We start from the raw sequence: 25,226 nt of genomic DNA, 5'->3' as shown, positions 1-25,226 counted from the left end.
GAAGCTTGAGAAGCCCTAAAAATTGTATTCTTATGAATTTACAGTTAGAATAGACTGTTGAAGACTATTACGGACATGCAGAAGGTAACTATTTGGCCTCATTCCCAATTTGAGGGGAGTCAACATTACATATCTTGCAGCTGGCTGGATGCTACTAATTTATATTTCCTCCACCAGTGCTACTACAGCAGGTCAGAAAAAGTATGTGTAAAACCTTATGGAAGCACTACTAAGCTTCTTTTTTATGACCTATTTCCTAATATATTCTGATTAAGGGCTTTACAGCTCGCATATAATCCACATGGGAACAATTGTTAAGATACAAAATAGCCATGTACTGGGGAAAAAAAGACTCCAAAAATTATGTTTTTGTAGAACTTCAAAGTTTCTTCCCTTTCTCTATGGAGACTCAGACTTACATCTGATGGAGTGATTATCCTAAGAATTTGATAGGTGAGGATAATACAATATGGAAATCATTTACTTTTATTAGATTTTATTTGGGAACAAGTCTTCATCTCTGTCCTGAGAAATATAGATAACCAATCAAATTTATAGACTCCATTTAAACAAAAATTGATCTTATTCATCAATTTTATTTATAACAAACTTATTTTCTTACATAGTTTCTGCTCGAAGACATTGATGGGAAACAGACAAAAGTGCTTAATCCATTAATTAAAAACTTTCTAATATATAGGATATTATTTATCTTTTTCCACATAAACAATTGTCAACAAAATATACAATTCTCATGTAAAGTTATCAGCTGTTTTTATATTTAAAAAAAAAGTCCAAAAAGCAAAAGGTGGATGGTGAAATTGGCTTAGTCAATAAATATGAATTGTTCAAAATTATTTTTAATACTATCTTAAATATAAACAAATCTTACCTTAAAATAGATTTTACTTTTTGAAACATCTATTATTTTATACAATACATTGGTAGTGTTTCTTTTGAATACCCATTATGGCTTATATTTCCACTAAGACAGTAGTAAACAAAATATAGTATCTAATTATACTCCTTAAACTGCTTCAAAGAGATTAGCTGCCAGATTTCACTTTCAGTACAATAAATATTTAAATATATTCAAAATTCATTGGCATCCACATAGGAAAAAATGTAGCACTATCTTTGATCTTTGGTGTGTCCATCATTTTTTTGTTTTAGAACTGAGAAACCTAAAAGTTTCTTGATAATGAAAAAAAGTAAAATAATAAAGACAAAAATTTCAGACATTAAGGTTAAAGAGTAAAGAAAATGGTTGATTCCTCTAGGAGGGAACATTTCTCTTTAGTCATTCTGTTTCATTTTGTTAATAAAGATAACTCAAAGATTACGGATCAGAGCACTTAGGAAACATAGAAAAAGACCAGAATATAAAACAAACTCATAAATGAAAACCGTGCTCTTTCAAGTAATATTATGACAGTTTTCTATGTTTTTAAGTCAAACAAAACAACACTAAAATTGCAATTCAGATTAGTAAGTAGATCAAGAATTCATAAAATAATTTAAGGGTAGCGTAAGGTCTTGGGTCTAGCAGTGACTGGCTTCTTTTACTTAAAATATTTGTGAAAATGCTTGAGGTTTAAAAGGAAAGTAACTGGGAGAGAGTGCAGTATATTAGGGACAATATTTAATAGGTAAACTTGTCTAATTAGTGTTCTAAATGTGGCCAGAAAAAATTAAATAATGCCTACATTATTTTTAATGCATAAATGACATGAATCTTATTTTGTAAGTGCTCAAAACATATTTACCTTCTACTACACAAGGGACATTACCAGAAAATCAATTTAAAAATTATAAGACAAAATTAAATAAGACTGTTATAGTATCACCAAATAATGATGAGTAAATTTAAGAGCAGTGCATTTCACATTTGTCAGAAGGTAGGACATTTTTTATAGTGAAAAGTATTAATACGTATATGTTTGGTGATATATGAACTAAGAGTGGACTCCATCTACTATGCCTATCATGCCTGAATGTGTCAAACTGAGATAGATAGTTCCATAGATAATCTCATGCACATGTAATTAAAAGAATGGTATAAACTATCCTAATATGAATAACTGGCATTTATACGTTAATTCACTTACCTACGTTAAGGTAACTAGTCAATGCATAAGTGCAGTCTTCACACGTTTTATGATTAGCTTAAGGAAAATTCATGCACTGAGATAAACATGCTTGTTTAAAACCATCTCATTCTAATCAAATCAACAATAAATGTCCATGAAAGTGGCACTCAAGAAATCAAATGACGTATGGCACTGGGTAAATCTACTGCAAAAGACCTGTCTAAGGTTTTAAAAAGCAAAGATGTAACTACGATGTCTAAGCTGCACCTCATCCAAGTCATTGTCTTTTCAACTGCCTCATATCCATTTGAAAGCTGGACAGTGAAAACGGAAGTCAGGTAAAGAAATAATGCGTTTGAATTGTGGTGTTCGTAAAGAATTCTGAATATACTGTGGGCAGCCAAAAGAACAAACAAATCAGTCTTAGAAGAAATACAACCAGAATGCTCCTTAAAAGAGAGGATGGCAAGAATTTGACTCGCTTACTTTGGACTCATCACCTGGAAAAACCAATCAATAGGAAAAAAAAAACATCATGTTTAGTAAAGTAGAAAAAAAAAAAAAAAGTAGAAGGTAACTGGAAATGAAGGAAACCCTCAATGAGATGGACTCAATAGCCACATCAATGGACTCAAACATACACATGGTCATGAAGATTGCACAGGACCAAGCAATGTTTCATTCTGTTACAGCTGGGGGGATGGTCTGCCTATATGTTTTCCACCCAGGCTTCCTAAACAGAGGCCTTGAGCCCAGATCAGCTTCTGATAAGGAGGCTGGAAATAGGGTCTCTCTCTCTGTCCGGTCCCTTCTCCTTGTTAGAGAAGCCTTCCTCCCTTTTTTGGACACATGATGACTTTCTTGGTACTCTTGCTTATGTGAGGGTACCAAATGACATTTGGCGAACCCCTCTTCTTTATCTGTTCCCAGTGAGAAGTGAACAGGGTCTCTCCTTTGACATGGCATGAGAGGGGTATGTGTGGAATATCTGCCCTGCACTTGCCATGAGGGGGCACTCATTGACTATGGAAGACCAGTGCCCATATTTGAAGCTGATTTTGCTCTGTCTTCTTACATGAGTAAAGTGTTATCCCATGCACTAGAGTGTGTAGTCTGTGTGTTCTGTGATGATCTTGGACCTTGGCACACCAGTTATACATGGAGTTGCCATGAGTCAGAGCCATGAGTTGACAACAAATAACAACGAATACATCCTTATGCTTAAAATATATATATATTGAAAATAGTCATCAGAAATAGGATCTGGATGGGGTAGCGTGTTGAATTAAAAACAAAAAACAAAAAACCCATTGCCCTCTAGTGGATTCCAACTCATAGTGACCCTACAGGACAGAGTAGACGGCCCCATACGGTTTCCAAGGAGCACCCGGTGGATTTGAACTGCTGACTTTTTAGTTAGCAGCTGTAGCTTTTAACCACTATGCCACCACGCTTTCCAGTGGGTTGAACAGTGATGCCCAAAAAAGATATGCCCATGTCCAAATCCCTGGAATCGTGAATGTTATCTTATTCTCTAAAAGAGTCTTTTTGCAGGGGTAAAAAAAAAAAAAAAAAAATTTTTTTTTTTTTTTAAATTAAATTAAGGGTCTTGAGGTCATCCAGGATTATCTGAGTAGGTCCTAGACCCAGTGACAAGTGTCCTTATAAGAAATATATGAGGAAGAGACGCAGACCCACAAAGAGGAAGGTCACTTAAAGATAGAGACAGAGGTTGGAATTATGCAGCCACAGCCAAGGAATGCCTGAAGCTGAAGAAGCTATAAGAGATAAGGAAGGGTCCTCCCCTACAGCCTTCAGAGGGAGCGCAGCTCTGTCAACACCTTGATTTCAGACTTCGGGCCTCCAGAACTTTGATAAAATAAATTTCTAAACTGTTTCCAGCCATCACATTTTAGTAATTTGTTATGGCAGCCATAGGAAACTAATAACGGTAGGAAAAAGGGGCAATAAACAAGGTGGAAGATGTTTATAATTATTTTCTAAAAATTTATCAAGTGGTAATTCAAACCTTTGGGTACTTGAAATGAAATCAGGTATTATCTAATACCCGTCATCTACTTCAAACTTCTAGATAGACGTGGGTTCATCTATGAAATACTCCTTATTTCATCTGAGTATAGCAACTGACTTGATGCCCTCCTTTTATGACCCTGTCTCCTAAAATACTCCAATCCTTTACCACCTAGGCTCTCTGACTTTTTTCCACTTCAGGCAGCCATATTCCCAATGATTGTTTGTGAAATTATATTTTCAGGACTCATCATCTATAACTGTAAGGGAACCACTGGTGGTTAATTTTGAGAGTTCACCCAAAATGTTGATAAATAAGTTATAGAAATCAAGATAATTGTTTTACCTTTGGACCTTGTCTTCCTGGATATCCTGGTAGTCCTGGAACACCAAGTTTCCCCTAAAGTTAAAAAAATAATAATAGTAAAATAAGTACTCTAAGTTGAATTAAGTTTAAATAGAAATTATTTTAGTCATTTTTCTAGATGTTAGAACTATAGAGTCTCACATTCAAAAGGAAGATTTACAAGTTTTAACCATACTTTACTTTCATTGTATTTCTTCATTTAAATAGGAAAAGAATGGTGAATATGGACATATTTCTAATACTATAATGTTGGCTAACTTATCCTCTGTTGTATGTTATATTGCTTTCTTTGGGGATATAGAGCCCCCTTTGTGGACTCTAAAACAGGACTAAATAAAACACCTAAGCTTTTTCAAAGTTAAACTACAACTTACTTTATGTAGTTGAAACTACATTTAGATATTGTTATTCCAACTAAAGCAATTTTTTGATAAAGTCATGTTATTACTTACAACATAAATATATAGCAAGTGATCCTGAGTTACTTAACTTTTCTCATAGAATAAGTAAAGTTTAAATAACTATATTAAAAAATTCTGAATGAAATTTTGAGCAAAATTTCTTCTTTTATACAAATATCTGTATAAATGTAGGTTAATAAATATACTAAATGTTGAGAGCTATAGCTAAATAGCCATGGATTTGTGGTGTGTTAATTTCTGCAGATGACTATTGATTATGTGACTATTTTGTTCCAGTACAATAGTTACTCCTCATTCTGAAAGTACTAAAAACACATGGTAAATTATAATGGATTGCAGCAAGGTATACCAAATATCAAGAGGTTTAAAATTCTCTACTAACAAAATTAGTTCTCTGAAATTTCACAACAAAGCATGAATGCAAACATGCAGTAAAATAAATAAATGAATAAAATGTGTATGAAATTTTACTGTGCCTCATTCTCCTTAAGATGTTTATAAAACACATACCATACATAAAATGGTATTCACTAAAATCTTAAACATTAGCAGGCACATAGTATCTTATTCCCAAAAGATATTTAAATAAAATAGAATAAAACAAAAAAATCCAAGTTACTGTATACAGCCTTAAAAACTGAGCAGTATTTTATGAGCAAAAAGAATTATTTCACTGGATAAAGTAAAGCAAGAAATTAAGAACATACTTAATTTATGACCTTGTTTTTGTAGTTTGAACCAAAGAGTTATATGATTCAAGATCAACACTGCATAGGTAAGCAGTCTTCAGATGGAAAACATGCAAAAAAGCCCTAAGAAACATGTGCATAATGACGTCCCCTTGGATACATTATGTTATCATAGCTTGTTTTATGCCATTGATTTCAAGGTTAATGAAATCCCCTAATTATGATCACAATGTTATTTTTGTTCTATGTTAATTACTACATTAGAATGTATAGTTTTTTTTGTTGTTGTTGTTCCATTTTCAGAGTCATTTTAAAATAAATCCAGACAGAATTTGTTTGCATTTTCAACATGGTGGAATGCAACATCAATATTTCAATAAAAAAATACTCATGAAATGTAAAAGATGAAGAATCAAGGGTAGTTTTAAACTTCAGAAGGCTCAGAAAGTATGTGGGATCATTTATACAGAAGAGAGAGGAGATTAGAAGAAAGGAAGCCCTAGAGGAGCAGTAAACTGCTAGCAACTGAGTATTTTAAATGGAAATGTTTAACGGTCATGAAAGCCCCTGTTTTCCCCAGACCTTTTCTTTCCATCACCTAAACACCATGACATTCATCATTGTGGGTTAAAAGTTACTTTACCTCAAGCAGTTTGGCCTTTGTCCCTGGCCTCTGGGAAAAAAAAACCCTTAGTTGGGCTACACTGGCTTCACCTGAGGATATGTATTGATGAATAGGAACTGGTCTGGAGTCCACCAGGTGTGTGGACTGATTGATAAACACCAGAAACATATAAGCCTTTGAAGCAGCTTTCTGAGGGAAGGAGAGCTATCTGAGGACAGACATGTCCTTTGTTTCAGAGGCCTTTCCAAACCTCATTCAATTATCTCTTATTGTTGCTCCTAAGTTACTCCTGCATCGTATCCTGTTATTCCTGCCTGTTTGTGTCCTGCTCATAAGTTGTATCCTTTACCCTAGTAAACCACATAACTGTAAGTATAGTCTGTAAGTTCTGTGCGGCGATGCAGTGATACTGAGCTCAGGAGAGAAATCGAGCATCTTGGGGAAGGGAGCAGCTGGTGTCAGAGACAATGGAGAAGTGGAAAAGCTGAGATATATTTGACCGTAGCCTCTTGGAACCAGCTTTGTGCTGATTCTCTTTCATTTAGTCATCAATTCACAAACAGAAATTGGGAGTGTAAAACTACGGAAGAACTGCTACATCAGATGACTCACAATGACATGAGAAATTATTGATTTATTTTCGTCTAGTGAAAATCTATGTATTTTCCTTTTGGGACAGAATGGTCAGGAGACAGATGATTACAGTTTTCTTAAATAGTATGGTATTTCTTTCTTTTATAAAATAATGGCATGCTCATCATAGAAATTTTAGTTAAAAGAGATATATATGTACATATATATATGAAAGGAAAACATTAGAATTATACTACCAAGAGATATCTATTATTTATATTTTGCTACTTTATTGTACAGAATGGGATAGCACTTGTCACAGAAATTTCTAGGTTATTTATTTATTTATTTTTAATTGAGCCTTACAGTATACTGTAAAAAGTTTACCATGTCACTGAGAGTCCACTAAGGCATAATTTCAAGTTACCTATATTGCATTTAAATTTACTGTAATGGGTGCATAATATTTTTTGTCACTGTAATGCGATGGATCACTTTCATGTGGCCTTTCTAGCCATGGTCTTGTAACTCCCACCCAAGTGATTAGGCGGGACTGTGTGATAGGGTAACTGTGGCCCACCAAAGGGATCGGTCAGTTTTGCCATCCCATTGGGCTTGAAATGAGCCACCCCACAGGTGGAAAAGAGAAGATCCCACCACCACCAAGGAAGAACAGCCAGGAGCCAGCACGTCCTTTGGATCTGGGATCCCTGCTCTGAGAAACATCTGGAACCAGGAGACAGAGAGAAAGCTCAAAAAGTGGCAGCAGAGACCCGGCAGTACAGGCCCAGCAGCAGGAGATAGTGTGGTGGGCTTCCTGGCCCATGGCGAGAGAAAGCGGAGTGCCTTTGGGCAGAAGCCGAGGGCCAGGAAGAGGTCTACCTATAAGAACAGCTTGGAAGAGGCTATCCTGATGGAAGAACTGTATCCCGAGTGTTCCTGAACCTGAATTATAACCTGTTACTTCCCTAATAAACCCCATAATCATGAGTATGGTCTGTGAGTTCTGTGTGGCCACTGCAGTGAATTCTTGAACCAACAGAGAAGTAGAGAGTGCCTGGGGGAGGACGGATGGTGTCAGAACTGGTAAAGATGGCAGAGAGAGGAGGCATGTGTGACCTCTGCCTCACAGGAATCAGCCTTGGGCTATTGATCTTGATTCTCCTTCTCTTGGTGAAGTTACAGAAGGTCAGACACTGCCCTCATGCCTTTTTTTTTTTTTTTTTTTTTGTGCCTCATGCCATTTTTACAGACACAATGCATGTAACCCAGTGGCTCTCAATCTAACCAACATTAGAATTATTGGGAGATGTTTTTAAACTTACTGATGCCTGGTTCAACTCCAAACCAAAAAAAAAAAAAACTCCTGAAGCTAAACACCATTCTTTTTTTTAAAAAAAAAAAAAAAAAAATTTTTTTTTTTCTGTGGAAATACATGTTTATGTGGGAAAAGCAGAAAATGTACATGATGGTTTGAGGGGCAAAGTATGATTGTGTTGACTGTGTTTGTTACAAATGAATAAACAGACCATTTTTTATTGATTCTTTCATTTGTCTGTAATCACACTCAAATTCTCAACATCTAACATGGGAAAAGTCCATGGGTAGTGCAAACAGTTAAAACATTCAGCTGCTAATCGAAAGGCTGGAAGTTCAAGTCTACCCAGAGGTGCCTAGGAAGAAGGCCTGGAGATCTACTTCTAAAAAATTAGCAGTTGAAAATCCTAGAGTGCACGGTTCTGCTCTGACACACGTGGGATTGCCATGAGTCTGGATCAGCTAGGTGGGAACTGATCAGTGGTTTAATGTGGAAGAGCTTTAAGAGTGGCTGATCCTGTGTGGTCAAGGAGAGCAAAAGGGGCTAGAAACTAAGAAAACTACATGGAAATGCTTCAAATTTGACAGAATTCTCTAGATTTCTGACAAGGGTGATTAACATATTGTAAAATGACAACAAAGCATCATCTTCAAGAGGACCTGTAAATTTACAGTTGTTTACTAACCTTCTCTCCTGCTTGACCAGAAGGACCAGGGTCCCCAGTTGGACCTGCTCGACCTTTGGGGCCTTCAGGCCCATCTTCTCCCCTTGGGCCGACTTGACCAACTTCTCCCTGAAACACAGAGTAACAACATTCTGTAGTCTATAACGTATTTGGATACTGAATGGCAGAGATTCGAGTTTTTCAAAAAGTCGTATTCTTCAACTCCTATTTGTTTACTCATTTTTTTTTTTATGACAGGGACTTAAAAGTGTTTGATTTCTTCAATCATTTCATTTCTGACTAAACAAATGAATACAGTCTGACATTTTCAAAATCTACAGAAGCCAGATGCTGCTGTGTATCTAATTGTTTTTAATATGTCTGTGTTGCAGAGAGATAGATAAAAATAAGAATCAAAATTAGATAGCACCTTTGGAAATCAGTGTTTGGAAGACAAGAAAAAATCTCTATTTTAGACTTTAAGGTATTGTTGTCGTTATTGTTGTTAGGTGTCATTCCAACTCATAGCAACCTTATGTACAAAAGAACAAAACACTGCCCGGTCCTGCATCATCCTCACAATTGTTGCTATGTTTGAGCCCATTGTTGCAGCCACTGTGTCAATCCATCTCGTTGAGGGTCTTCCTCTTTTTTGCTGAACTTCTACAGAGACTGGTCCCTCCTGATAACATGTCCAAAATATGTGAGATGAAGTCTCACTATCCTCACTTCTAAGGAGCATTCTGGCTGTAATTCTTCCAAGACAGACTTGTCCATTCTTCTAGCAGTCTATGGTACATTCAGCATTCTTTGCCAACACCATAATTCAAACGCATCAATTCTTCTTCGGTCTTCCTTACTCATTGCCCAACTTTCGCATGCATATGAGGCAATTGAAAAATACCATGGCTTTGGTTAGGCATACCTTAGTCCTCAAAGTGACATCTTTGCTTTCTGACACTTTAATGAGCTTATTTGCAGCAGATTTGTCCAAAGCAATATGTTGTCTGATTTCTTGACTGCTGCTTCCGTGGCATTGTTTGTGGATATAAGTAAAATGAAATCCTCGAAAACATCAATATATAATGTCCTTATAGCTTATTGGTCCAGTTGCTCAGATACCAGAATATGTAAATTATTGTTCTGATCTTATACAGACTTAATGTGCATTTTAGGGAAACAAAGATATCCCAAAGAATTGTCCTTTTTTCTTAGACTTATTAGTACTAGTATGTTATTTATAAAATAATTATTCCTGATAAAATGTTTAATTTGTTTTAGGTGACTCATATTTTTCTTAGTTTTCTAGACGCCCTTCACCAGAAAAGAAGTATGCTATTATTACATTTAAAAATTCAAGACCACCATAAAATGAAAATCCATGACAGTTGCAGACATATGGCTTCCAGTCAGTATAGTTAATTATGTATAGCTCATTATACATGACAAAATTTAAAACACACTTATCAAATTACTTCTTTAATTGCATCATTTTCTACAATTGTGTCAGTAAACACTATACATCTGTATCTATCTATCTATCTACCTATCTATATATCTATCTAAAAGGGGCATTGGAAATGTAATATAAAATCTGAAAGACAGACAATATAAAATCTAAAAGACAACTGACAATATATAATCTCCACAAAAATAAATTCCTAATATTCATATAAAAACTCAGGTGAGCAAAGTGTCTGGCAGTATAAATATTTCACTTATCCTTTGCTATATTTAAAGAGAAGAGAATATATATATATATTTCCATCAATTAGTACAAATTTTCTTTTTACTTACTCTGTCACCTTTAAGACCCATGTCACCTTTGAATCCGGGAAAACCATCTTCGCCCTAAAAAATATAGTCATAGAGTAAATACACAGTTTAAATATGGCTCTATAAAATATGAGCAATGATAATGCGGGAAAATTGTTATGAGAAATGTGAATCTTAGTTGTGAAAACTCTTAACCCTTCCTCCAACCTTCCTTTCATACCCTCGTCACAGGATCCTCCTATTCTTTTCACAGTTATTGGCTATAAGTTATTCTAGGAAATTTTTCATAAATGGGGTCATGACATCTTCTCTATCTTATGGTAGAAATAGCCACGCTTTTATAACAACATGTATGTTCTTTATTTGAATAAAGAAAAAGTAAATACATACATAATTGTCATTGTAACTTTACACACACTTTGGGTTACCACTAATATTTTTACCCTTAATTTACTAATTTATATCTAAAAATTTTTGTATCATGGATTTTACATAAATGTTATTAGCTCAACTACTCTATATTGCAATCTCTTTTCATATGAATAATAAGCAAATCAAATATTACCCTTTACAAGTAAATAGACATTTTTCATCATGACATCATACATATAGAATAGAGATGTTGGAAACAAGGCACCATTTAGCAAGAACCTTACTCCTAGTTTCAAGAATCATTCATGTATAGAATAGCATTAACTGAGCAATTAGTCTGTTCTAAGTACTTTGAAGTGTTTTGAGATTTTTGTTTTAACAATTAGAACTGAAGGTAGAGCATTTGCAGTAATTAAGTGGAATGGGTGTTCAGAAAGAGATGATGATGATGATGATTTTGTCTGAAGCCTGTGAGGCAAGAAGTGAATGAGAAAAGGTGTGATGGGAGAGATGGTATTTCAGTTGGTAGTTGGTGAATGAATATATGACTTGTAAAGAGTTTGAGAAAAGACATGTCAGGCTGAGTATGAGAATAAACCTAGGAATGATGGGCCCATTACTTCCATACCCTGCTGCCAGGCAGGATGACCACTCTAAAATATGAAACTGATCACATATTAGCTTTTACTTTAAAGTATTTCAGTAGTTCCAAATTGCTAATGATGGATATAAGGATCCCCATGGTCTAGCCCTTGTTAACCTGAGCAGTCTTATCTTTTGTCATAAAGTTTGACTCTAACTTCCCATCTAAGACCTTGGGATTGAGTTCCAGCAAACTGAATTACTTGCACTTACATTGGTGTTTCTTGTGTTGTTTACTCCACCCACTCGCCCACAACCAGCAAACCCTTTCCATCTTTGTTCACCTGGTGAGACTTGACTCTTCTTTTATGATTAGGCTCATAATTCTGTTATAAAGTTTTCCCTGTCTTTAGACTTCTCCTCCTAAAATTAACTTCTCCATTCTATGTGGTCCCACTAAACTTTTATTATTGAAACAAGGTGCCCTCCTGCACTTAGTAGGTCATTAACCCATGGCCATTGAGTCAATTCCAACTCATAGCGACCCTATAGGTCAGAGTATAGTTCCCCCATAGGGTTTCCAAGGAGCGGCTGGTGGAGTCAAACTGTCAGCCTTTCAGTTAGCAGCGGAGCTCTTAACCACTGCACCACCAGGGATTGTAGTAGATCATAGTTCTTTTTTTCTACTAAATGTAGAAGGAAAGAATCATGCCTAATTAACTTCTGTATCTTCAAACCATTGCCATCAAGTTGATTCTGACTCATAGCAACCCTATAGGGCAGAGTATAACTGTCCCACAGGGTTTCTCCAAGGCTATAAATCTTTTATGGAAGCCGACTGCCACATCATTCTCCTGCGAGCAGCTGGTAGGTTGGAACTGCCAACCTTTCCGTTAGCAGCCGAGCACTTCAACCACTGCAGCACCAGGCCTCCCCTCTGTATCTCCAGTGTCTAGTACATTTTTGACCCTCAGTAACCATGTTATTCAATAAACTTTTACAAAACAAACATTTGGAAATAATTCCTCAGTGTGAGTTTGTTGTAAGTCCAGAAAATACCTGTAATTATGGAAATGTGAGGCCTGAACCTGAAAAAGGGATCCAAACTAATATCTTGTCTACCTTTAGTAAGTCTGACAAGCCTAGAAGTTTTCCTCAAGACAAAAAAGCATGATATTTCCAACAGTCTGTGGGTAACAAGGCCTTGAAGGTAGTAGAATTCTCTCTGTACTCGGTAACTGAGCAATGGCAAAGGCTTAACGGCTGAAAAAAACCACTTAACTTCCTATCGACTATTGTCTTCATTACCTTCTCCCTTGTGAGAATGGTAATTACACAGTTGCCAACTTTAGTTTAAAAAATACTACACTCTATATCTAAAAATCAGTAAAAGTTTTTAGAATTGTTTCAGGCAGAGATTTTCTTTTTTAGGAGACAGAACTCAGTGAACTGGATATTATTTCTGTCAAGCTATTGTTTTCAATACATTCACAATTAAAGAAAAAATTAGGCAACTCTTAAATTTATTAGGTATATCTTCTCAATAAATGGCATTATTTTTTTAACAAGCAACACTATCAAGTTACTGAGCTTTCAGTCCTATATTATCAGATTTCAATTTGTCCCTAAAAAAAAAAAAAGACAGCAGTTTTAGAAGATACATAACTAAAAGAAGAATTCACCTACACCATTGAGTTTATTGGGTGGTGTTGCCTCAAGTCTAAGGAACAAATCTGAGTCTTCAAAAACAGAAAATAGTAATCCCAGCCAATGTATGAACTTGCTATTTTACCTTTGGTTAACAATGTAACGTCATTATATATAAAGGAAAAAAAAAGTTTCAATTTCCTTCTGTACCTCTCATGAGATAAATATGGTCAATTATAATGCATACCCAGAAAAATAAAGTAAATAATGTGCACTAAAAATTCATTAGGGCTTAATGATGCTTCACAGAGTTTGAAAATCGGGAAAATATTTATCATTAAAAAAAAAGCTTCCATTAACATTTATATAGAATTTTTCTAAATCCGTATAAGTACTATACTATTTGATTGGTATACTGGGTGGAAAAAAGTTACTGATATTTTTGGACAATCTCCTTATTTTGCAGACTTAAAATGAGGCTCAGGGAAAGTGAACCATTCTCCTCAGCCTGCATGTCTGGTTAGTATGAGAACTAGAATCTAAAACTTTTGATTCCCATTTTTTTTCCCCCATATCTATTTATTTCTCCTGAGACTATACACAATTCAAAACAACAAATAAACTCAAGTTTTCCTATACATAAGCAATATATATATATATATATATATATATATTTTTTTTTTCCCCCTGTATGGGTTTCTCCTCACATATTTCTCCTTAACCACTGCCTGATGGGCCATGGAAAACATATGCCAGTGTTATATTTTCCATCCCTGGAGGTTTACTCGCAAGCATTTGAGCCACTTTAGTGTGTTCTGGTGTCATGGTGGATACTGGTGCAACTGCTTAAAAAACAAGGAAGTTGGTCTGTGCCACGTTTGAGTGTTGAGAGCTATCTGTATGAGGGGATGCTTCCAGGAGGAGTGTTTGTGTGCAACTTTTGTGTCTTTTGGCTTCTGTACAGCTAGACAAGGCTTACAAGTATGTTTACTATTTCCTTTGTGTTATTGGAAAGGTATGATCACTGGCATTCAAAAATATTCAAGTAAATGAGTTATTTTTGGGGTGAAAACAGTTTGCGATACTCTTCCTGGGCCCTGGGACCGGTGTGTCCCACCTGTGTGGTGTGCTTCATGGAACATGGTACCAATAGGGCCCACTCTAAATCAAACTGATAACAATTACGTGCGGCAAGTGCAATGTTTATTTAGTGTTTTGGGTGTATTTTTGGAAAGCTGAGTAAGTTATTTTATGGCTTAAGCATTACCAGGATGTGGGGTATGCCATGGGACTTATGCATCCCTGTGTAATGTGTATGAAGTGCTTTGTGGAATGGGTCTCATATGTCCTGCTGGCAATTAAAAAAAAGCACCCCATTTTTTCAAATAATAATAATAATAAAAAACAAAAACTACCAACAAATAATGATTCAGCATCCACTCCCTTAGGCAAAAAACAGTATCATCAAAAAGTCCAAAATGACGATAATAATAATGTGTCCATGAAAGAGTTAACTGTAATTTTATCTACTACTGTCACTTGGCAACTACCCCTCCTTCCAGCAGGTCACAACATGCCCACTCCAATTATACTCCTTTTTGAAAACTCATCCCCCTCAAAAAAAAAAAAAATCCTTGATGGGCTTTAATTCCAGAGCAAATAAATTTAATTGATACTTAAACATCTTAACAAGAAAAAATCCAAAAAAAAACAATACTTCTTTTAGCACAGGCAACCTACAAATGATTCCAAGTTCAATACATCTGAACCATCATTGAGGTCAGCTGTCAATTCAGCAAGCCACTATCTACCCTGAAGTTCATCTGTGATGATCAGAAAGAACTAGGATTATCACCAAAGTAGCTAAATTAATTCAAAATGCACCACTGATGTTTCATAAGGTAAAACTGAAAATATAGCTGCATACTTTTATGGTGTCACAGTAGTTTATATGTGTTTCTCCAGAAAAAAAAAAAAAATTCTAATGGATATAATAAATCCATCCCGTCTTGCTATTCATTCCTTATTTATACCAAATCCACTCAAGATACTTTTGATTACATTATGACTATAGAACCAAACAGTTATACTTGACATCAATAGTTAATATTCCATATATAGCTCACTGAATCTGCAAATATTTTATAACTCTTATGTGTTGTTTTTTATTTTTTAATAAAATTTCATGGTAAGAATTAATCTAATACTGAGTAATGCCAATCTCTTTGCATTTCAACATAATCTGTGAAGGATTTGGGGGCCTATGCTCACATTAAACATTTTTATGAAGACATCTGAATTTCACATTCTTCATTCAATGCCAATTAAACTATAAGCTGCCCTATAAAATATGCTATATTTATGCATAATATCAGATGCATTCTTTTATACCTCTGCCTGGTTTTAATCCTTATTTCCTTCTTATTAATTCTTTTCCTTTACATGCAATATCACATCAGAAGACTTCTTCATCCCCCAACTGATTTAGGGTTGTTCAAACTTTCATGCTTTGCACTGCATTTCAAGTTATGAATTTGGGGGATTTCAGTAGAGAAAAAAGAGAATAAATATTCCCCTGATAGGTATACATCTAAATATTGTTCAACCCCTCTATCAGATCATTCATGAGGCCAAAACTTTGACTTACAGAAACTAAACACATGTAAGGAAAAAATGGATGCGAGACTAAATCTGTTTAGGACATACTATCACTTTTGTTCTGTAACTCAGCCCTCACCACAGGATACAGGATATTATTTAAAAATAAATAAATAAATAAAAAGATGTTTCCAGGAGGTGCGACATTAAGTTAGACTGGCATTGCCTGGTATGTAGTAATCACTTAGTGTATGTTTGATAAATATCTGTTGAATAAATTTAAATTTTAGTTGTAATAGGTGCATAGAAAATTAAAATCACTTAAATGTTTATATTTACCTTTTCACCTTTTGAGCCTTTGAGACCTCTCACACCATCTGCTCCCTAAGGAATAAAATAGAAGGATTAAATGACTATAACATTTCACACTGACATTAAATAATATGGAAAAAATTAACATTTACCTTTACTCCTCGAGGACCAGGATAACCAATAGGACCCTGTGGACCAGGAGGACCCTGAAAAATACCCATTGCAGTTTAAATGTATAATACACTGAAAATGTTACTCATTCACATAGTATAAGTTTGCTAAATAACCTATAAAAATATGGTATATTTCAACTATCAATGTTGGGTAAAGATTTCTTAGGTAGTTTATCATTTATTTCTAGATATGGTAAACAAAATCTCTGACCAGTACTACCTGCTTGAAACTTATTATGTATCGTGTTAAAATACCTTAAATGGGCAATAAGGTGAATGTTACAACTATATAATACGATGTAAACCCTCAGATAACTAATACATAATCTTTTAAAACCAAAAACATACAATGTGTTCAATGTCTACGATACGTAATTATAGCTTAAACATCAGGTTCAATAATTTTTCATAAAAACTTGTATAAATTCGTAGCATTCACATCATTAAGAATATGGTCAAAATTATGTATTTTCTACACCTGGCTTCATTTCCCTAGTCTATTTAAAGATATAAATATACAGAATATAATTTCTCATTTCTATGGTAATGCTAAGAATGTTAGTGCTATTTTAATAAGTATGTAAAACTAGCAACTCTAAACGAAAATGATCTTACCCTGTTATTTCAGTTGAAAACAGTATTAATATTGAATAAGCATTTATTTTGATATTTTATTTAGATATATTGATAATCATGGCTCTTAAAGGTATGTTCCTCTTAGTTAAAGATTACCAGAAAGTAATTAATGAAGATAAAATTGGGGTAACATTCATAATTTAATTGACACTCAATAATTCTTGTTCTATTTTATTGTCATCATTTATGGTCACTCATTTCACACACAGTACATTTGAGGATGTGGATCTAGCCCTGACCATCAGAATATTTTTTAAAAAAACAGGGAAGGCAGTCAAATGTATAAAACTCCTAATACAAAATTAAAAGTTATCTATCTAAGATATAACTGTTTCTTATACACTAAACAAAAAACTATATGGACACTATATTTAAATGTTAGTTAGCAAAAATTCTTTAGAAAGTAAACAAATATTTACAAGTAAAGATGGACTATTTCCTGGTACTTATTTTCTAATACTCATGCCCCTATATAAACAGATAAGAATATACCAAAAACAAAAAAAAACCAAACGCATTGCCATTGAGTCGATTACAACTCATAGCGACCCTATAGGACAGAGTAGAACTGCCCCATAGAGTTTCCAAGGAGCTCCTGGTAGATTCAAACTGCCAACCTTTTGGTTAGCAGCCATAGTAGTTAACCACTATACCACCAGGGTTTCCAGAGAAAAATGTAGAGATGACCAAATGAAGGCATTTTCTCTTGGCAATAAAGTAGTAGGACATGTAAATAGATACGCTATAACATACCAGAGCACCCTTTTCTCCAGACTGGCCTTCCTTTCCAGGGTGGCCCTATGTTTAGAAAAAATATATACTGGTTAGGTGCAATATCAATGGTAGCATTTATAAAGCACGATGAAAAATTATTTTTTCAAATCTATTTAGATCTTACCCTTCATGTTTTAAAAAAGGTTGAACCTTTTTGCATCAATGTATATGGCTATAAATAGCACTGGAAGTTATGGCCCTTGGAAGGAAATATAATGATCTTATAGTTAATGAATGTAAATTCATTAAATCTGACAGAACTTGGGAAAAGCAAATAAATCGATATGCATTATTGTTCATTAAAAATGCAACCCCAGCCTCAAAGAGGGTCTTACATGAGTGTATTTAAATTGACTTCTATTTTGCATACTGATCTAATGATCATAAATGCCTCTTCAAAAGGCACCTGTGTGAATGAGACATCTGAAAATATAGCAAGATCATAAATACTAATAATGTTAATAATCAAGTTATTGGGATTCAGTAAGTAGAAATACACAGCTGCTGTATCAAAATTATACTTAATAAGAACGAGTAGAGGCAGAAAGAGAATTCCTGTGTTATGGACCTCAAAAATCTGATAAAGTGGTTTGAAGCAAAAAAGATAAAATAAAAATTTTAAAAACAACTGGGTATTTCATAATTATATTATTTATGACTACATGAAGAATACCTTAAATAATGAGTTCTATATTTCCAAAGAAGGAGGAAGTCCCTGAAGGCTGAGGAATCATCATGGAAGATGTCTGAGGAGATTTATAAATGGTGAGAAGCTTTACGTGGACTACTAAAAAATGTAGTTCAAAAAAGAGGAGAAAATGGTGAAACGCGTTCTCTGAAATAAAGGACATAGGAGAAGCATAGAGATGGAAAAGCTTAGGGCATGCCGAGAGAAAAGTAAGGAGATCTGTTTGCTGATGGTACATGAGGAAATAGGAAAATATGCGGTTCTGGGGAGGTCTGGCCTAGAGTGCCAAAATGAGTTTATCCAAAGGCCACTGCAAGCTCACTAAAGGTTTTACAATACTCAAGTGACATGATGAAATGGAGTTTTAAAGAGATCAATGTTTTATTACTGGCTAAATTTGCTTTTATTAATGACTGTGTATAATTATTGCTAAAACACATGTAAAGTCAATATTTGAAGATAATAGACTGACATTTTCATGACCAAGTAATTGTTACTTACAGGAGGCCCATCAGCACCAGCAAGTCCAGCAAGTCCAGGTTTTCCTTGTGGTCCCTAATCAAATATAAAAAGAGAATATTTTATTTAAAAAATGAAAATATGAAAAACTCTGACCTTGTATAAAAAGAAAGAGTCAAATAATAAAATTCTTAGTCACTGAATTTTACTACAAATAAAAAGCATTTAAAGAACTTTCCAACAGATTAACTGCAAAAAATAACATACAAACAAAACCAAATTTACCAGATGTCAAAACATGCTGGGTTTCATCCAACTGAACAGTCATAAATGTGTCTTTTTTTAAGTTAATAGATTAGTTTTTGAACGCCACAATAAGGTGGAACTTAGATGATAAAAAGAGAAACAATATAGGTTTTGAATAAATTGATTTGTATAATTAAAGAAGTAAATATTGGATATTTTCCTCAATAATATCAACAGGTGACAATTCAAGAACTTACTAAGTAACATGGATAAAATGCTAAAAAAATTATCAAAATATTTTAAGAAATATAAGTTATAATGTGGCATAGGAAATGAAAAATTAATCTAATATTTGGTTATAAAAAAAGCACAACCTAATATATGAAAGTGGACCCCTAGTGGTGCAGTGGTTAAGAGCTCAGCTGCTAACCAAAATGTTGGCAGTTCAAATCCACCAGCCACTCCTTGGAAAGAAACCCTATGGGGCAGTTCTACTCTGAACCTGGAATCAACTCGATGATAATGGTTTTGGTTTTGACTTTTTTTGTAACATGAAACTATCAAATAACGACAAAATACCTAGTCATTCCACATATTACTGTAATCCAGGCATAATCGTAGAAGGTCTAAAATCTTATTTAATTTATTACCATTGCTAAGTTTAGAACATGGTAAAAGTCACTATTGCAAGGAGTGGACCCTTTTGGGGGAAGAAAAAATCGTTCTCCTGAAAATAATTAATGTTGTATCTTCAGAGAATAAACCATTATTGTTTACTTGTCAAGTAATTACCTAGAATTTAGAAACAATTGAAAGAGCAAAGATACATTAGCAACCCTAGATGATGGACATGGTTTGTAGGGTTTTCTATTCCGAAACCCTGGTGGCATAGTGGTTAAGTGCTACTGCTGCTAACCAAAAGGTCAGCAGTTCAAATCCGCCAGGTGCTCCATGGAAACTCTATGGGGCAGTTCTACCCTGTCCTATAGGGTCACTATGAGTCAGAATCGGCTCAACGGCACTGGGTTTGGTTTTTTGGTTTTGGATTCTCAGAAAGTATTTACGATAAGCATTGTATTCTTATACAAATATGACAGATTTGTATAAGAAAACCTCATTTAAATCATGGTGCTTCTTTATATTGAACCATTTACACTTTATAACGGAGATTACTTGTATCTAATTTAAAGGATTTAAAAGTTTCAATCCCCTTCAGCACTCTGAAAAGATATTTAGTCAAGAAATTTAACATTATGTAATAACTATTATAAAACACTAAAAGTTTTCGTGGCAATATTTGTCACTTAAATTATCTCTTGCTCTCAAAACAGTGGTCTTATTTCTTCAAAACAAAATACATAGCATGAACACGGAGCTACTCTATTCATTATTATTATCAGCAGCTGTATTATTTTTATGGCAATGACTTTGTAGAGAATACTAGACTATTTTTGTTGCTATATATCTTAGGGTAAAAGAGAAATATTAAAGCCAAATGATTTTTCAAATCAGGTTATAATAAATCCTTCTCTTAGAATGAAAGATCCATGAGTCTGTCTGTTTCCTTAACTTCTAGGGGAGAAATAAATTTGAACGAATGAGCTTCATGTTTTTCAGATTATAGTAAACCAAAAACCAAACCAGCTGCAGTTAAGTCACTTGCAACTCAGGATGACCCCATGTGTGTCACAGTAGAACCGTGCTCCATAGGGTTTTCAAGGCTGTGACCTTTTGGGAGCCAATCGCCAGGCCTTTCTTCTCAGGCACCTCCGGGTGAGTTCAAACCACCAACCTTTTGTTAGTAGTCAAATGCTTAACTGTTTGCTCTCCAGGGACTTCTTCAGATTTTATTAAAGTAGTTAAAATGTATCGATTGTTCCTATGCTAGTGATTATATATGTTATCCACTTTAAGTTTCAATTCTTGAAATATCATCATCACAGTATTTGGGGAAATTATCCAACAGCAATTTGAACTCGGGTTCTTATCCATGTCTCCAAAGCCCCTCTCTTTAACTAGTGTTGAATTTGTGTCTTGCTATTTTACACTGAGCTCATAGAGGAACACAATACCATTTGTTTTCTTTAAAGTGACTTATACGTCCGTGACATAAATTCTAAGCTCATGAATAAATATTAGGAAATATTCTGTATATTGTCATCAAAATATCAGAGAAAATAATACAGTTAAACTTTATAAAGTATTTTTATAGCAAATATAACACAAACTTAGGCTATACAAACTTTAGACAAAAATATCAAAGTTTTTAGAAATTTATGGCATTAGTTAATTCATTAAGTGTTAGATAACAATATGACTTGACTGAAAATTCATTATTCACTAAGGTTTTTGTAGATAAGCCTAAAAAAAAAACTGAGCCCAAATAAACAGATCACAGTATCCCTAAAAAAGAAAAAAAGGTAATATTGATGGAATATCCAATATACAATACCGCTGATACAATAAAAGATATACAATACTAAGATGCAATATAAATAAAATGTCTTCCTCATGCCTTGAGTTCCTTCTAATTTTGGTTGAAAGAGATTGTCTTTGTACCTTTGACTGCATATGTAAAAAGTTCAGAGGCGAGGCAGAATCAGCATATACTTAAGACAACTCTGTGCTTAGCACAAGAAGTAAAGTGAACCAGATCCTGCGTTTTACCTTTGTCTCAACAAAGGGGACTCAGCTATGCCAGTTTCCTTTAAGAGCACATTCCTCCTCCTAGGACCTCAGTGCATAAATGATAAAATCATACCAGAAATTTTAGAGTGACATCCCTCCAGTTCAATTTATAGTAAATACAGTATGTTTGGAAACCCTGGTGGCACAGTGGTTAAGTGCTACAGCTGTTAACCAAAAGGTCAGTAGTTTGAATCCACCAGCCGCTCCTTGGAAACCATATGGGGCAGTTCTACTCTGTTCTATAGGGTAACTATGAGTCAGAATCGACTCGATGGCAACAGGTTTTTTTCTTTTTTTAACAGTATGCTTATGACAGGCTAAACCAAAATATGCTAAGAGTGGCCCAGATTAGAATCTCTGACCCAAAGTGAAGTTTGAAAATGACGTTTGGGGTCTAACAGCCCAAATACGTGGGCCATTTTCCAGTAGTACTCCCATATAGGCAACCATATAGAAGGTATACACGGAAAAATCTACTTTAAAGACCATTTAAATTTGATATGTTCAACTCTTAGTCCTCAATAGTAAAAAGATAAAAAACCCAATTAAAAAATAGTCAACAGATATGAGTAGATATTTGACCAAATAAGATACAGGACTGGCCAACAAGCACTTGAGAAGATGGTGAACATCATCAGTTATTAAGGACTTGAAAATTAAAATCACAATGAGTTGCCACTTCACACACATAAGAAAGACCATAATTAAAAAGACAGGCAATAACAAGTAGTGGTGAAGAGGTGGGGAAACTGAAACCTCATACATTGATGAAGGAAGAATGGAGCCACCACTTTTTTTTTTTATAATTTTTATTGTGCTTTAAGTGAACGTTTACAAATCAAGTCAGTCTGTCACATATAAGCTTATATACACCTTATTCCATACTCCCACTTGCTCTCTCCCTAATGAGTCAGCCTGCTCCCTCCTTCCAGTCTCTCCTTTCGCGACAATTTTGCCAGTTTCTAACCCTCTCTACCCTCCTATCTCCCCTCCAGGCAGGAGATGCCAACACAATCTCAAGTGTCCACCTGATACAAGTAGCTCACTCTTCATCAGCATCTCTCTCCAACCCATTGTCCAGTCCCTTCCATGTCTGATGAGTTGTCTTTGGGAATGGTTCCTGTCCTGGGTCAACAGAAGGTTTGGGGACCATGACCACCGGGATTCTTCCAGTCTCAGTCAGACCATTAAGTCTGGTCTTTTTATGAGAATTTGGGGTCCGCATCCCACTGTTCTCCTGCTCCCTCAGGGGTTCTCTGTTGTGCTCCCTGTCAGGGCAGTCATCGGTTGTGGCCAGGCACCATCTAGTTCTTCTGGTCCCAGGATGATGTAAGTCTCTGGTTCATGTGGCCCTTTCTGTCTCTTGGGCTCATACTTATCGTGTGACCTTGGTGTTCTTCATTCTCCTTTGATCCAGGTGGGTTGAGACCAATTGATGCATCTTAGATGGCCGCTTGTTAGCATTTAAGACCCCAGAAGCCACATTTCAAAGCGGGTTGCAGAATGTTTTCTTAATAGAATTATTTTGCCAGTTGACTTAGAAGTCCCCTTAAGCCATAGTCCCCAAACCCCCACCTAGCTCCGCTGACCTTTGAAGCATTCAGTTTATCCCGGAAACTTCTTTGCTTTTGGTCCAGTCCAGTTGAGCTGACCTTCCCAGTATTGAGTATTGTCCTTCCCTTCAGCTAAAGTTGTTCTTATCTACTAACTAATCAGTAAATAACCCTCTTCCACCCTCCCTCCCTCCCCACCTTGTAACCACAAAAGAATGTGTTCTTCTCAGTTTATACTAATTCTCAAGATCTTATAATAGTGGTTTTATACAATATTTGTCCTTTTGCCTCTGACTAATTTCACTCAGCATAATGCCTTCCAGGTTCCTCCATGTTATGAAATGTTTCACAGATTCGTCACTGTTCTTTATCCATGTGTAGTATTCCATTGTGTGAATATACCACAATTTACTTAACCATTCATCCGTTGATGGACACCTTGGTTGCTTCCAGCTTTTTGCTATTATAAACAGAGCTGCAGTAAACATGGGTGTGCATATATCTGTTCGTGTAAAGGCTCTTATTTCTCTAGGGTATATTCCGAGGAGTGGGATTTCTGGGTTGTATGGTAGTTCTATTTCTAACTTTTTAAGAAAACGCCAGATAGATTTCCAAAGTGGTTGTACCATTTTACATTCCCACCGGCAGTGTATAAGAGTTCCAATCTCTCCGCAGCCTCTCCAACATTTATTATTTTGTGTTTTTTGGATTAATGCCAGCCTTGTTGGAGTGAGATGGAATCTCATCGTAGTTTTAATTTGCATTTCTCTAATGGCTAATGATCGAGAGCATTTTCTCATGTATCTATTAGCTGCCTGAATATCTTCTTTAGTGAAGTGCATGTTCATATCATTTGTCCACTTCTTGATTGGGTTGTTTGTCTTTTTGTGGTTGAGTTTTAGCAGAATCATTAGATTTTAGAGATCAGGCGCTGGTCTGAGATGTCATAGCTGAAAACTCTTTCCCAATCTGTAGGTGGTCTTTTTACTCTTTTGGTGAAGACTTTAGAGGAGCATAGGTGTTTGATTTTTAGGAGCTCCCAGTTATCGGGTTTCTCTTCGTCATTTTTGGTAATGTTTTGTATTCTGTTTATGCTCTGTATTAGGGCTCCTAGGGTTGTCCCTATTTTTTCTTCCATGATCTTTATCGTTTTAGTCTTTATGTGTAGGTCTTTGATCCACTTGGAGTTAGTTTTTGTGCATCGTGTAAGGTATGGGTTCTCTTTCATTTTTTTTGCAAATGGATATCCAGTTATGCCAGCACCATTTGTTAAAAAGACTATCTTTTCCCCAATTGACTTACACTGGTCCTTTGTCAAATATCAGCTGCTCGTATGTGGATGGATTTATATCTGGGTTCTCAATTCTGTTCCACTGGTCCATGTGCCTGTTGTTGTACCAGTACCAGGCTGTTTTGACTACTGTGGAGCCACCTCTTTTGAAAACTATTTGGGAGCTTCTCAAAATGTTAAACATAAATTTATCATATAACCCAGAAATTCCACTTCTATATTTTTTGATATCTATCAAAAAATACGTCTATCCTAAGACTTGTATGCAAATATTCATGTCAGCACTATTCATAATAGGCAAAGTGTGAAAACAACACACATATCCTTCAACTGGAGAAAAGAAAAAAATGTAGTATATCTAATCAATGGAAAACTATTCAGCAATAAAAAGGAAGAAAGTACTAATACATGTTAGAACACAAATAAACCTAAAAACATTATGCAAAATGTAAGAAGCCAGACACAACAGCCGCATATTCTATGATTTCATTCTTATGAAATGTTCATAAAAGGCAAACCTATAACAAAGGAAAACGGATCTGTGGTTGTCTGGGTGTGGAGGTAGAAAATGGGAGTGACTGTAATCGGACGTGATGTTTCTTTCTGGGGTGCTGTAAATCTAAAATTAGATTACGGTGAAAGTTTTACGACA

At 35.1% G+C, this 25,226-nt stretch overlaps 1 protein-coding gene across 2 annotated transcripts in view; it reads right to left on the bottom strand.

Moving 5' to 3' along the window:
- The window catches only part of COL11A1 (collagen type XI alpha 1 chain), a 258,624-nt gene that overhangs the window by 116,974 nt on the left and 116,424 nt on the right, over positions 1-25,226 (bottom strand). For both annotated transcript variants that reach the window (XM_064282480.1, XM_064282479.1), the window contains exons 25-31: positions 18,839-18,892; positions 17,629-17,673; positions 16,219-16,272; positions 16,094-16,138; positions 10,577-10,630; positions 8,801-8,908; positions 4,468-4,521 (exon numbers count right to left, since the gene is read on the bottom strand). In XM_064282480.1, coding sequence (XP_064138550.1) covers positions 4,468-4,521; positions 8,801-8,908; positions 10,577-10,630; positions 16,094-16,138; positions 16,219-16,272; positions 17,629-17,673; positions 18,839-18,892 — 414 coding nt within the window. The remainder of the gene's footprint in view (positions 1-4,467; positions 4,522-8,800; positions 8,909-10,576; positions 10,631-16,093; positions 16,139-16,218; positions 16,273-17,628; positions 17,674-18,838; positions 18,893-25,226) is intronic.

This window comes from Loxodonta africana, chromosome 3, assembly GCF_030014295.1.
Source record: "Loxodonta africana isolate mLoxAfr1 chromosome 3, mLoxAfr1.hap2, whole genome shotgun sequence".
In the NCBI taxonomy this organism is placed as follows: Eukaryota; Metazoa; Chordata; class Mammalia; order Proboscidea; family Elephantidae; genus Loxodonta; species Loxodonta africana.
Note: the sequence above shows the minus strand (reverse complement) of the source record. Positions and strands in the feature narration are given on the sequence as shown.